General features: G+C 42.9%; 2 protein-coding genes across 2 annotated transcripts in view; both read left to right on the top strand.

Moving 5' to 3' along the window:
- LTA4H (leukotriene A4 hydrolase) overlaps positions 1-11,635 on the top strand; it is a 36,730-nt gene extending 25,095 nt beyond the window's left edge. Inside the window, exons 16-19 of the mRNA XM_032416317.1 lie at positions 3,628-3,723; positions 5,664-5,746; positions 6,355-6,459; positions 7,341-11,635. Coding sequence (XP_032272208.1) covers positions 3,628-3,723; positions 5,664-5,746; positions 6,355-6,459; positions 7,341-7,458 — 402 coding nt within the window. The 3' untranslated portion in view covers positions 7,459-11,635. The remainder of the gene's footprint in view (positions 1-3,627; positions 3,724-5,663; positions 5,747-6,354; positions 6,460-7,340) is intronic.
- Positions 11,632-13,477, top strand: part of HAL (histidine ammonia-lyase) — a 27,167-nt gene continuing 25,321 nt past the window's right edge. Inside the window, exons 1-5 of the mRNA XM_032416316.1 lie at positions 11,632-12,014; positions 12,618-12,678; positions 12,785-12,812; positions 13,143-13,217; positions 13,307-13,379. Of these exons, the coding sequence (XP_032272207.1) occupies positions 11,768-12,014; positions 12,618-12,678; positions 12,785-12,812; positions 13,143-13,217; positions 13,307-13,379 (484 nt within the window). The 5' untranslated portion in view covers positions 11,632-11,767. The remainder of the gene's footprint in view (positions 12,015-12,617; positions 12,679-12,784; positions 12,813-13,142; positions 13,218-13,306; positions 13,380-13,477) is intronic.

Here is a 13,477-nt window from a genome sequence, read left to right as displayed (position 1 = left end):
TCAACGAGATTTCCTGATTACAACTACAACTGACATCAACACATTTGGAGACAATTCTAGCTGATGTGGTTAACACATAAATCAACAGAGGGGAGGAGAAGAGCACAGGTACTCGGGGTGGCCCACCCACTCTGAGCATAGGGTGTGCCCTGGACATGAGTCCATTCATTTTACATAACGAGAGGGTGGAGAGTATCAGTTAATCTAATGAGTGGTTTTAGTGGAGCTCATTTTAAGGAAGCTTTTACTATATTTGTATTTTTTTACTGCACTGTTTGCATCTGTTTCTTTCACCAGGCCATAAGCCCCTTGAGAGCAGAAATTGTTTTTATTCACCTCTATATGCCCAGGGCCATCTACATTTATCCACTGTTGGATAAATACATGGATTAGTAGAGGGAAAACAAAGTTGGAAAGATAAATTAGTTCCCTATTACAGAGGCTCTTGATTGTCAAGCAAAGGACTGTAACCCATAATCTGTAAACAGCAGTGGATCCCTGAAGGTTTTTGAATTGCAAACGAAATGACTAGAGCTGTTTATTGGGACCCTTAGTCAAGCTGTGTAATATATAGGCTCAGCTGAGATGAGAAAGTTAGAGTCAGTAAGAAGGCCAGCTAGCGGTTCGGATGAGATAGTAGCTCAGATCGGAAGGCTTGAGGGGTTTGAACTAGAACAGTGCAGGAGGAAATAAAAGAGTTTAAAGATTTTTGAGGTTTAATTTTAAATAGCTAGTTAAGACCTTGAAAACCGATCAAATGTGGAGAAGAAGAAAGAGGCATAGAAAGCTCCAGGTTTTGAGGGAACCCTCTGACAGCTAGGAGAAGGAAGAAAAACAAATCAGGAGTAAGTCACATCAGGAAAATGGAACCAGAAACCCCAGGGAAAAGACACCATCCTTTAAAATAAAATATAGACCTCTTTCTGAAGATTCTCATAACATCATAACAAAGTTAGACTATTACTAACTCTTTAGATCTAGGTCAGGATCTTTTTGAGGGGGTAGAAAATATCTAGGCAGCTCCCCACCCCCAGGCTAGCTGTGCATGTCTGCACGTCTGCTGTCAGTACTTGGCCTGGACTGGGGGGCTTCCTGTGTTCAGTGTCGTAATGACAGGGACCAGAGGTCTTAAGTTATGGTTAGAAGAGGGGTTTCGTTATGTACACTAAATCATTCAGAAAGGCTTGATCCTGTCTATGCAGGGAGGGAAATCCGGTAATACCTCTTGCCACAGATCATGCTTCAGCTCTTCTACCCGTGTCTTGAATCGATGTTTTGTGTAGTTCACAGACGTGTCATGGAGAAAAGCCTAAGAGAGATCCAAGGGAAACGGGATCTTTTAACAACAGTGTGATGTATTAGGACCTCTGTTTTCATTTGAAAAATGTAGTGCAGCCCACCTGGTAAAACTGCTTCTGCTCCTGATTTCTGCTTAGATATTCCTTTAGGCTCAGCAGCCAAGGCGGACGATTATAAATAGTTCAGTATTAACAGGAACGGGCAGTGTCGGGGACAGACTGAGGACTCGTGGTCTATGGAACCACTAGTGATTACAGTGAGTCCTCTCGTTGCCTCATTTGATTGCTCAGTTGTTTTTCTTAAATATTAAATAAAAGCAGATGAAAAAAATGTACATCACCTGTTTGAAGGTGTAAAAATCAACTGTAAAACAAATGCCTATGTACCCACCGCTAACCTAAGAAATAAAATCTCACTGGTACCGTTGGAACACCCCTCCCCGCCTCATGCTCCTCACTACCCACCTTGCCTTCCCATCAGGGTAACCATCACCTTGACCTTTGGCTTATTGTTCCATTGCTTTTCATGTTTTTACCACTTATGATATATCCTTAACAGACAGTTTAAATCTGCGTGTTTCTGAGCAGAGAATGAGATCTGTAAGTTTTGATACTAAGGTATGGTTTCACGGTGAGATAGAAAGGGGAGGAAGGTGTAAAGTAATGTTTCTTTACAAGGTTATATATTTATACATTAAATTTTCTGGAAGGATATACAAGGAACTATTAGTTACTGAGGAATAGGACTTGGAGACAGGGAGCAAAAAAAAGGAATTTTTCATTTGGCCCTATTTGATTTTTTTTAAACATTGCATATATTTCTTTTCAACTTAAGAGAAACCCTAGTTTATGTAGAAGCCAGGAGGGAGGTTTCTCAAAAAGTTAAAAATAGAAATACCCTATGATCCAGTAATCACACTGCTGGGTATTTACCCAAAAAATACAAAAACACTAATTCAGAGGGATACATGCACCCCTATGTTTATACCAGCATTATTTACAGTAGTCAAACTATGGAAGCAGCCCAAGTGTCCATCGATAGATGAATGGATAGGAATATCTCTAATGGTATATATCTATAATGGAATATTGTCAGCCATAAAAAAGAATGAAATCTTGTCATTTGAAAGGACATGGATGGAGCTAGAGAATAATGCTAAGTGAAGTAAGTCAGTGAGAGAAAGACAAATACCATATGATTTCACTCATGTGGAATACAAGAAACAAAACAAATGAGCAAAGGAAAAAAGAGTGAGAGAGAATGAGACAAATCAAGAAACAGATTCTTAACTATAGAGAACAAACTGATGGTTACAGGGGGGTGTTAAGGGGGATGGGTGAAACAGGTGATGGGGATTAAGGAGTGTACTTGTCACGATGAGCACCGGGTGTTGTATGGAAGTGTTGAATCATTATATTGTACACCTGAAACTAATATAACTGTATGTTAACCATACTGGAATTAAAATAAAAAAATAATTTAAAAAAAAAAGAAACCCTAATTTGAAAGAATTTAAAGCTAGTTTTAAAGATTTAAAAATACTTACTTTGATAAGCTTTATTTAATATTTCTTAATCATATCCTCAAAGATTTTTGGCAGTGAATCCTAAATAGAAAAGTACAGACAGACTTTTCTTTCTCTTAGATGATTTCCAAGATTAAGTAGGAAAAACAGAACGTGTGGGGATGGAGGGAAACATCAGTTTGTGGTCTTATCAGTTCATTAGTGATATTTAAGAGAATATGCAATTTGATCCTTTACCCAAATTTTTAAATAGGCCTATTAATTAGTTGATATGCTTTTGTAATGTTTACTTTGAAAATCCGTATATCTTGAATGGTACAAAGGATGTCAAAAGTTTCTTCCACTTTTACTATTAATAGTCTAATTTTTCTTTTTTTTTTTTAAGATATTATTTATTTATTTGACAGAGAGAGAGACAGTGAAAGAGGGAACACAAGCAGGGGGAGTGGGAGAGGGAGAAGCAGGCTTCCCGCAGACCAGGGAGCCTGATGCGGGGCTCGATCCCAGGACCCTGGGATCATGACCTGAGCCGAAGGCAGCCGCTTAACGACTGAGCCACCCAGGCGCCCCAATAGTCTAATTTTTCTTAAGCAATACAGATTTTAGGAGTCATGTCAGCTCTTTAAGTTATAGTAACATCATCTCAAAACTATTAAAGTAGCTAAGGCTTAAATACATTTTTCACCATCTTATGCATTCTTGTATTTCTGTCTTTTTCTTAATCTTTACTTTTATGTCAGATAGACCAATAAATATTTTTAAATCGTACATGAATGGAAATAACCAGGTAACATTTATTTTAGGCCAAAGAAGATGATTTAAATTCATTTACCTCAGCAGACCTGAAGGATCTCTCTTCTCATCAGTTGAACGAATTTTTAGCACAGATGCTCCAGAGAGTAAGTACTAGCTCAAAACATGAGAAATTACAACGGGCATAACAAAAGCGCAGCATTTATGTCAAACCCAACTTGGAAAAAAAAAGTTAATGTGAAAACTAATGGAAAAAAATAACATAAAATTCATTCATTTGTTGAATGCTTATTATGTTTAGTGTTGTTGTGAACATGAAAATATGCAAGAAAGAAATATAGCATGTCCTCAAAAAGCTTATAATCAATCTAGTAGGAAAGGTCACACGTACAAAATTTGGTAATAAGAGGAGGCATATTTTAGGTATCATTTGAGAAAAGCTTAATCAGTGAAGAACAACTCCCTTCCAACTGGCAGTGTCAAGGAAAGGTTTGGTGGGAGTGGGCCTTGCTTTGCCCAGAGCAGTGTTAGCAGAGGTGGAAATTCAGGTCCCAAGCCTCAGTGTTGCAGAAGTTAATGAAGATAATTCTAGAACGGCTAGTGGCATCAGATGTGATGAATCTTGAATGCTAAGCTAAGAATTTTAGGTTTTGTTTTAGTAGCTAGGAAAGGAGCTAACATTTTTAACAGGAAAGTCATTTGAGGAAAGGGTGGGTTATCCTACAAGTACACCAGTGGATCAACATGAGGAACGTGGGTGGAATTCATTGGGGGACTTTTGGAGGACATGCAGGGGAAGCTAGTAGGAAAGGAGGAAACAGACCAGATGAGCAGGGGTGAAGGATGAAAGCATGGGGTTTGTGACTGACTGGATTTTGCGGTTAACAGGAAGGAGTCCAAGCAGATTTTAAGGTTTCAAACCCAAGTAATTAAAAGAACATGTGAAATGGCAAGCAGAGGCTGCATTTTGAGAGGGAGGGAAGGACGGGTCTTTACTGTTACACTGAAAGGCGCTCTTGGGTCTGAGGACCTTGAGAGGGATAGAGAAGACTAGACAGAGTTTCCTATGGAATCAACACAAAAGGACGACTAGGATTTAAGGCAACAGGGGCTTTGCAAGAATCCATTTTTAGGGCATCAAGTCACCGAGGTTTCATAAATGTCTGCAGCACCTGACAGGATGTCTCCGGAATAGGCATGGCAAAAATTAGTGAAAGCTGGGGGTCTGGGAGGTGACCTTAACCGGTGGACCTACCAAGGCGGACTTGGAGGCTAGCCGAGACCAAAGGATTTGGGAAGGGTCTGGCGCTCGGAGCAGAGATGCTTCCCCGAGCGTGGGGTGAGTGTTGTAAGAGGAGTCGTTCTGGGAGAGGACAGTAGCCACCCGCCGGGCAGCACCTCAGCCTCCCTGCTTGTCCAGACTGAACTGCTCTTCTTTCCTCCCCAGACTTGCTCCCCCTTTTAGCATGGCTGAAGATGGGCACGGGAGGTCTGTGAACCCCCTGAAATTGTATACAGATGTTTGTGTTTATACAGTAAATCTCTCTCTTTTCCCTGAGGAAAGGGTCCATTTTACTCATCAGGTTTTCAAAGGGGTCTGTAATATAAAAGTTTAAAAACTGCTATTTTGTAGGGATAGAGATCATTTAAAAGGGATTTCAGAGGAAATAAGCGAAGATAAAGCTGAGGATAATCAGTGAGGAAACAATTAAGGGACTGTGGTTTAACATGGAGAATGGAATAAATTTAAGATCTATAAGGTATAAGGAAGAACTTGAAAGACTCTGGAAAGGGTTAGAAAGTTAGTGTTCATATATACCAAAAAGTCTGAGGAGAGTAATTCTCATTTAATTCTTTATGTACCTCACCAGTTAAATTATCCCTTTGCTCCCAGTAGAACATCCTTATCCAGAATAAGTTTGCACAAAATTTATTGTAGTGTGCATTTGTTTCTTTTCTTTTTATCTAACATTTCTATATTATAAAATATTTAGGATTTTAATCTGGCTAAGAATTTCTCTCCAGCTCCTTTCTTCCAAGGAATCCTGTTGAAATGATACATCGTACTTCTTTATTTTGCTCTTAGGCACCTCTTCCATTGGGGCACATAAAGCGAATGCAAGAGGTGTACAACTTGAATGCCATTAACAATTCTGAAATACGATTCAGGTACATCATTTTAACTTGTCTCTGTGGAAGAAAGTAGAAACTAGTTTAAAAGGTGGAGAAAGGGAAAGCAGAGTTTGAGACATACAGGAGTTTTAAGAAATCCTTGTGAAATTTACTGCACTTGAGTAAATAATTATAGTGGTCTTTGAGGAATAGTTGCAGTACTGTAAGATGATAGTATTAATCTTTTTATTAGAATTTGTTCTAAGCTTCTCTTACCTTACCAAAAAAAAAAAAAGAATTAGGAATCCCGTGGTAAATAGGCATTCTTCTGCAACTAGCCAAGTGGACTCTGATATGGGAATAGTTGGAAATCTCTAATTCTGTTATGTGGTTAATCTTTCTTAATTCTGATCTGTAGTGTGAGACATAATCTAAACCTTTTAAGACATACGGTCTTTTTCAAGAACAAACTCCTCTTCACTTCTCCAATTACTGAATTGTATATACAAGGACTTGAGATTCTCAGAATAAAGACATACAGTGGTGTACAGCATAACTATAATGGGATTATTCATCATTACAAAAGTAATCTTCAGATATGCCTGTATATCCTGCCCCGTCCTCCTCGTTTCCTACCCCATGCCCCCTAAAAATCCACTTTCCAGATGGTTACGGCTCTGCATTCAATCGAAATGGGAGGAAGCGATTCCTTTGGCTCTAAAAATGGCGACTGAGCAAGGACGAATGAAGTTTACACGGCCCCTATTCAAGTAAGAAGCAGCTCAGACTGTGCTTTGAATTTATATCAGGAGTTGGGGGAACGCCCCCATGGGGTGGCTCAGTGGGCTAAGCTTCTGACTCTTAATTTCGGCTCAGGTCATGATCTCAGGGTCGGTAGCTCGAGCCCCACAGCCGGCTGGGCCCTCAGCATGGAATCAGCTTAGGATTCTCTCCTTCTCCCTCTGCTCCTCCCCCCCCCTTAAAAAAAAAAAGGAATGGGGAAGAACAATCTTAGATGTTTTTCCTGTTGCTAAAATACTTTGTAAAACACCATCTAAAAATAATATTTTTAAATTTGTTAAAGAGTGTAGGTATAATTTGGGAATAGGAATGAACACTTCTAAATATTTAAAATTTGAAGTAATTTCATTAGCTTTTTTAGAAACATCATATATGGATTACCTACTATGGGCCAAATCGGTTTAGACACTGGTGAGAAGGAAATAAATAGAAAACAATCTTATGTACCCAGAAAGATCTTTAAAAGCAAGTAGGAGATAACTGGGGAGTAGGCAGGGACACAAAAGAACCTGAAGTTATTGACAGGTAACAAGAAATGAGCCGGTAAAGGCACACCTTTTTGATTCAAATGCTGCAATGAGTTGGAAGGCTAAGTTGCTTGATGTATACTAAAGCAGTGCTTGGTAGAGGGGAAACAAGTTGTAGCTTGGCTGCAAGACAGAATTTAAGAATATCTTGGTGAAGTTATTTTGACTATGGATTTGGCAGGAATTCTGAAAACTATAGAACCATGACACAGATAGTCGTGATTAATCTTTTCATTTACTTCACAAGTATAATAAAATTATACTTGCCAAATAAAATATTACTTACCAAAATCAGTCATTATCCATCTTTGTTCCCTCACCAGGGACCTTGCTGCCTTTGACAAATCCCATCATGAAGCCGTGCAAACCTACCAGGGGCACAAAGCAAGTATGCACCCGGTGACTGCCATGCTGGTGGGGAAAGACTTAAAAGTGGATTAAGGACCTACCAAATGCTGATTTCAGACATTTCACTTTTTTAAACGGAAGAAATATTAAAAAGTTCAGCTCATATTGTAACTAAAAATGTTGTTTTCGTTCTGGCTTTTTATTGTTTTGTCAGTGATTTTCATGAATAAAGCTGAGCTACCTTCCCCCCCCCCCCCACCGGTGCCATGGTCTTTGTTAGGTGCATTTTAACAAAGTTTAATCTTTTAATTTATAAGTGTAAAATTTTTCATTAGTTACATATTTAGTTTTCCCAGCACAACCACAAGAGTGTCAGCGTAGTATTTGCCTGGTATTTTAAGTTCTTTAATTTGAATCTGCCGCATGCCAAAAATTCAACATGATGAGAGCTCTGCTTTTTAAATAACATGAGCACTCAGGTGGATTTGCTCACCCAGCCACACAGTGGGCATAGTATAAACGCACTTTTCCAAAATGTATAAACTCTCCGGGAAGCACTCTGCTCCCCACCCCCAGATCCACCTGCTGCTCCACTGGACTTGTCCTGCCCTCCTGTCCATCAGGGTCAGATGACTGCCCCAAACCCCAGTACTTCCCATCAGTCCCTCAGATACTCTCCTGTCTAAGCTGATTCATCTCCTTAATGGTCACCAAACATCCTTCACCCATGTAGAGCATGCAGCACATAGGGGCAATAATACAATGATAATACCCATTATACACACATATAATACATACTGGAAGTAATAGAATGACTTGAACCAACTAAGAGAGTAACAAAGCATCCCATGAGTACACGGTAGTACCCCAGGGCGCCTCTGCACGCAGTCTGGGAACCACAGTCATATTAGTTAGGATTCTTTGATTGTAAGTGACAAAACCCAAATGATTAAAAGTCAGAAAAGGAAAGGGAGGATTATTTTAAGGATACAGGGTAGGGGGAGGTTGTGAGAACCCATGGACAGACGGGAGAGGACTGACACCTGGAACTGTCAAGGGAGCAATACTCTTTCTTGTCTCTCATTTCTGCTTCTCTCCAGCTTTGCTGTTGTTGTAAATAGTTCTTATCACATGGGAAGACTGTCTCAATTCCAGATTCCCAGAGGTGGGAGACTCTGACTCAGCTTGAGTCCACCCTGGCCAAATAAACTTTAGCAAGAGGAATGGTGTCTTAGAGTATAAATGTGGGTGAGGGTGTCATTAAATACACAAAAAGTGCTAGCATTAGCTAGAAGTCTTAAAATAGGCGCAAACACCCCAGAAGGGGGGCAGGTATCAAAGAAACAGAGATTCCTGTCCATCCCCGTAATCCCGAGCTGCTCGCTTGCTTACTGTCCTTAGCAGTTCTCTCCTGGACACATCTACACCGAAATGATGCTGTTTCTCAAGGCTCTGCTGTCACTTGTCTTCCAGGCAGGAAGACCACAGGTGAGAGTTCAGCTCACATCCCTGGTATATAATCAGGTTCTAAGTGATTAAACTTCAGCAAATCCACAGACTCAAATGATGCTTTTGAAGGCTTCCCCTGCCCCGTAAGCTCTCCCCGCGCTCTGGGCTAATGTCACATTCCAGTGATCACTGATGAGTGAGCCTGGAAGTGAACTGGGGCAAGGGCCCCCAGAAGGGTGGCGGTGAAGGATGCTATGATGCAGGTAGAGGGCAGTAGACACACACATCACAGGTTTGCCTGGGGCCAACTCAATGGAGTCCACATTTACACACTTCAGCTACTAAGCGTGTGATGGATGTCTTTGTGCCAGGCTGGGATATACATATAATTTCTGGGTGAACAAATATAAGTAATTTCTATATATGGCTAAAGAAGAAATATGCTAAAGCAACCTGGGGAAGGGCTACTTAACCCAACCAAAGGGTTTAGGGAATGCTTACTGGGGAAGAGAAGGCCTACACTGAGGCTTACGAGATAAGAAATACCTAGCTAAGCAAAGGAAGTTGGAAGTGTGTTCCAGATGGATAAAGAGTAACAGAAGTAAAGGCATAGACTTATGGGATCTTTGGATCATCAATCTGGACAGTGAAAATAGCTGTCTCTGCTCCGCAATGCCTAGGGCATGAACTTGAAATCTTCAAACTCACGTCGCTGGGAGGTGGTATCATCTGGAGGCTTCTTCCCTCACATGTCTGATGTCTGTCCTGAGATTATGCAAAAGCTGGGCTCAGCGGAGACTGGCAACTGGAGTGCCCAGGTAATTTGGGTTTTCTCACAGCACAGTGGATACTTGGACTTCTTATTAGTCTTCTTGGTAAGTGCAAACATCACCAGAGAGTAGCACCATGAAGGCAGAGAATGTATCTCATTTTATTCCCAGCACCTAGCATCGTGCTTGGGATAGAACGCTATCTCAATAGTGTTTGAGAAATATTTGTTGGCTGAGTGAATGGAGGAGGTAGAAAGTTGTGCTTCACATCTAAGGGCCTCGGTTTTCTCAGAGAGGTAAGAGGTAAGGTCCTCCTCTGAAAATTAGAGGAGGTGGATGTTGAAAAGCAGGGTGAATGTTTTGGAAACTTGCTGAGGGGGAGGGGCAGGTAGAAGGACAGTGCCGTGATGTCACCACCACAGAACCTTCCGTAGCAGAGGCTTCCACCAGGTGAACACAGATAGCAGTCGGTTGTGATGACCCAGGGGTTGAGTTTTACTCCATGCAGGCATAGGTTTAGGGTTATAAAAGGATTTCAAAGTAGTAAAGAAAGAGCGGCCCAGGTAAGCAACAAGGACGCCGGCTTCCTAGGAGAGAAAGTGAGGAAGCTGGTGGGAAATGGAGGGAAGGAGGAGCCAACCAGAGGTCAGGTCCAAGGGCAAAGAGGACTGAAGGAAGGGGAGAACTGGAAGGCTGGAAGGTCATAGTCAGAAGGTGGGGTAGTAGAATTTAAGATTTCTTATGTGCATCAAATTCAGGTGGTGACAAATTCCAGAGTGCGGTCAGGATGTGGGTGACTGAAGTGCAAGTTTCAAGGAGGGGTAGTTCTTTCTTTGTATGCTTCTCAAGAAGCTGTCAGGGAAAGAGAGATTCTGAGTGTTTGTGTTTTCTGTGAACAACTGTGTCTCTATTCCCAACACAAGTCAGTTTTAGTGGAAACACATGTCAAGATCTTTCTGTTGCAATAATCAAATCTCTAGAAACTGGCTTATTACTAAAATGCTGCTTATTACAACAGTGCCCACATTTCTTTGATTCCTTTTTCATGCTTTTCAGGGTTCCTTAATCTACTGGTAATGAACTGGGTGCAGGGAGCAGTTAACTGTGTTGAAGATGCTTAACTGGATTAGGGATATCCACGTACCAAGATGAAAGAAATTTAGAAAGCAATATAGGTATACAGAGCATTCGAGTGCAAATAATAGTAATCACAAACACTTCTGGAACATTCCCAATGCACCATGTGCTTTACATATTACAAACTCACTTAATCCTCCCTAAAGCCCTTTGAAATAGGCGCTATCATTATCTCCAGCTTAGAGATGAAGAAACTGAGACCCCAAGAAGTCAAATAACTTGCCCAGAGGTCACATAGCTCGTAAGTGGCAGAGCCAGGATTGGATCCCAAGCAGATACTGCAAATACAGCAGTGAGGCAGTTTGCCTCTTCCCTTTTGAAGAAAAAACAGAGGCTAATTAATAACTTACTTGCTCAAAGCTAATGAATGGTGGAGCTGGAGTCCCAACCATGGCTGTCTGAGCTATTAACCATCAAGCCACAACAGCTCATCCATCCAGATGGTGACCTTTCCTTGTGAGAATGATCTCTGACTTTTGCAGTCTCCCTTGTGGAGGGACAGCTTTAGAAAACCTTAGTGGTGGCAGGGAATAGTTGCTCAACACATGTTTGTGGAATAAACAAAAAAATGAAGATTACCACACTCCCTGGTGTCACAGTGGACCAGAAGGTGCATTTTATAGTTGAGTAATTCCAGATAAAAACAGGAACATGGTGTTTATAAGCTGCCCTCAGTGGAGGAGAACACAGAAGCCAGGGGAGAGAGAAATCGGGGACCCTGAGAGGCCCCAGCAAGTGACAGCAAGCACTGGGACCCCCAGCACAGGAGAAGCCAGGCCTTGTGTGAGTGGGGCGTCACCACGCAGCCTGCCTGCATCCCCCTCTCCTGCCCCAAGCTCAGCTGTGAAAACCCAAAGGGACACCGTGCGGCCCTCAATAAATATTTGTCCAATGTGTGGATGAGTAAAGGCAAGAGAGGGGGCGTGTTTTGGAAGTTCATCCCTACCGACCACACCTCAGTAGTCACTCCCAGATAAAACTCTCCCCGCCGGGCGGCCACCACGGACAGAGGAGCCGGTGTAGGGGCCCCCTCGGGACGCAGAGCCATGCCCAGGTACACGGTGCACGTGCGCGGAGAATGGCTGGCCGTGCCCTGCCGGGACGCGCAGCTCACCATCGGCTGGCTGGGCCGCGAGGCCGTCAGGAGGTACATCAAGAATAAGCCAGACAACGGGGGCTTCGCCTCGGTGGACGACGTGCGCTTCCTCGTGCGCCGGTGCAAGGGCCTGGGCCTGCTGGACCACGAAGACCCGCTGGAGGTGGCCCTGGAGGACAACGAGTTCGTGGAAGTGGGTGAGTGGCCGAGTCCACGCATGCCCAGGAAGGAGGCTCGGCGGTCCGGCCATCCCAGGGAAGGTGGGGCTGGCTGTGAGTGAGCACGCACCTGGGAGAGGGGAGGCTTCCCATCCCCCGTTACAGCAAGGCCACGGACCCAGAAACGAGCTGACTTCCTAGAATCGTATGCCTAGTAAGCTGCAAAGGCTACATTCGAACCCAAGACTGCCTGTCTGAATCCCTTTGCCGTTCCAGCATCATTTTGAAGATCCTTCTTCCCTTCAAAAGCACCTCAGCGGACTGGAGGCCAGTGGAATAGACCTAAGGGGTTTGGATTGAAAACAAAATAAAGCTGGGGGTGGGGGTTGGGGTCAGGGAGGGGGTTAGATCTTGAACTTCCGTTTAAACCCCTGCCCACACCTGACACCTGTGTCTCTGCCTTTTGCCCTCCTCCTTCACAAAGATGCTAAGAGCACTTGAAAGCCCCTGAGGTCGTCTTAAAGCAGCCATTTCTATGGAAGCCAGAGGCAGTGGAAGAGCCCTTTCTTGGCTTACCAGCAACGCCGAATGTGGCTCTCCGTTGCGATCCGTAAAGGAGCCTCTCTGGTATTCTCGTTTCAGTTATAGAGGGCGATGCCATGTCTCCTGACTTCATTCCATCACAACCAGAAGGAGTTTACCTGTATCTTTTCCTGCAGGCCGGATGGTCTGCTCTGGGGGCTACTCCTGCCAGGGACTGGGCTGGGGCTTTGTCACACTACCCAGGGTTTTCCTTTACCTGGCTTCAGATACAGCAAATACCGGGAGCCTGAAAAGGTAAGCTTCAAGTCAACACTCTTTTTGTAAAGAAAATTAAGTTCCCCTCGTTTCAGGACGGGTAGGGCCAGCAGAATTTATGAGCGAACATGTATCAGTTAGCACAGGGCTTTATCCTGCTCTATGGAGTTAGGAAAAGGCATTATGCTCATTTCTAGCTTTCTTTACTCCGCCTCCTCTTGAGCAAGCTTTTTCACTAGCACAATTATGTTTCAGAGCAGGGATAAAATCTCTTGAGTGTCCAAATTCAGTTCTGCTTGAGGCTTCCCTACGCTCTTGGTGGAGCAGCTAAGCTGCTCAAGCTCACCGGGGTCCCCTTCTTTTGTACAGTACATTGCCTTAGATGGGGAAACTCTGACCACAGAGGATCTGGTCAACTTGGGGAAAGGACGCTACAAAATAAAGGTACGGGGGAGGGTGGGGAAGGATGTCCTCTGATCTTTTTCACTGCACATGGGAGTCTTCAACGGGCTCAGCTTTGACCGTTTTCCTAGCTCACCCCAGCTGCTGAAAAGAAGGTGCAAAAATCCAGGGAAGTCATAGATAGCATCGTGAAAGAAAAAACTGGTATCCTTTTCTATGTCATACAGTTCTTTTTATTGACTTTTAAAAAGTGGCCTGCATCTAATGGTACCATGTCTGTTATTGTTTTGTTTTGTTTTTTT

This window comes from Phoca vitulina, unplaced genomic scaffold, assembly GCF_004348235.1.
Source record: "Phoca vitulina isolate PV1807 unplaced genomic scaffold, GSC_HSeal_1.0 scaffold19, whole genome shotgun sequence".
NCBI classification, from domain to species: domain Eukaryota; kingdom Metazoa; phylum Chordata; class Mammalia; order Carnivora; family Phocidae; genus Phoca; species Phoca vitulina.
The sequence above is the reverse complement of the archived record's forward strand: the minus strand, read 5'-3'. Positions and strand labels throughout refer to the sequence as shown.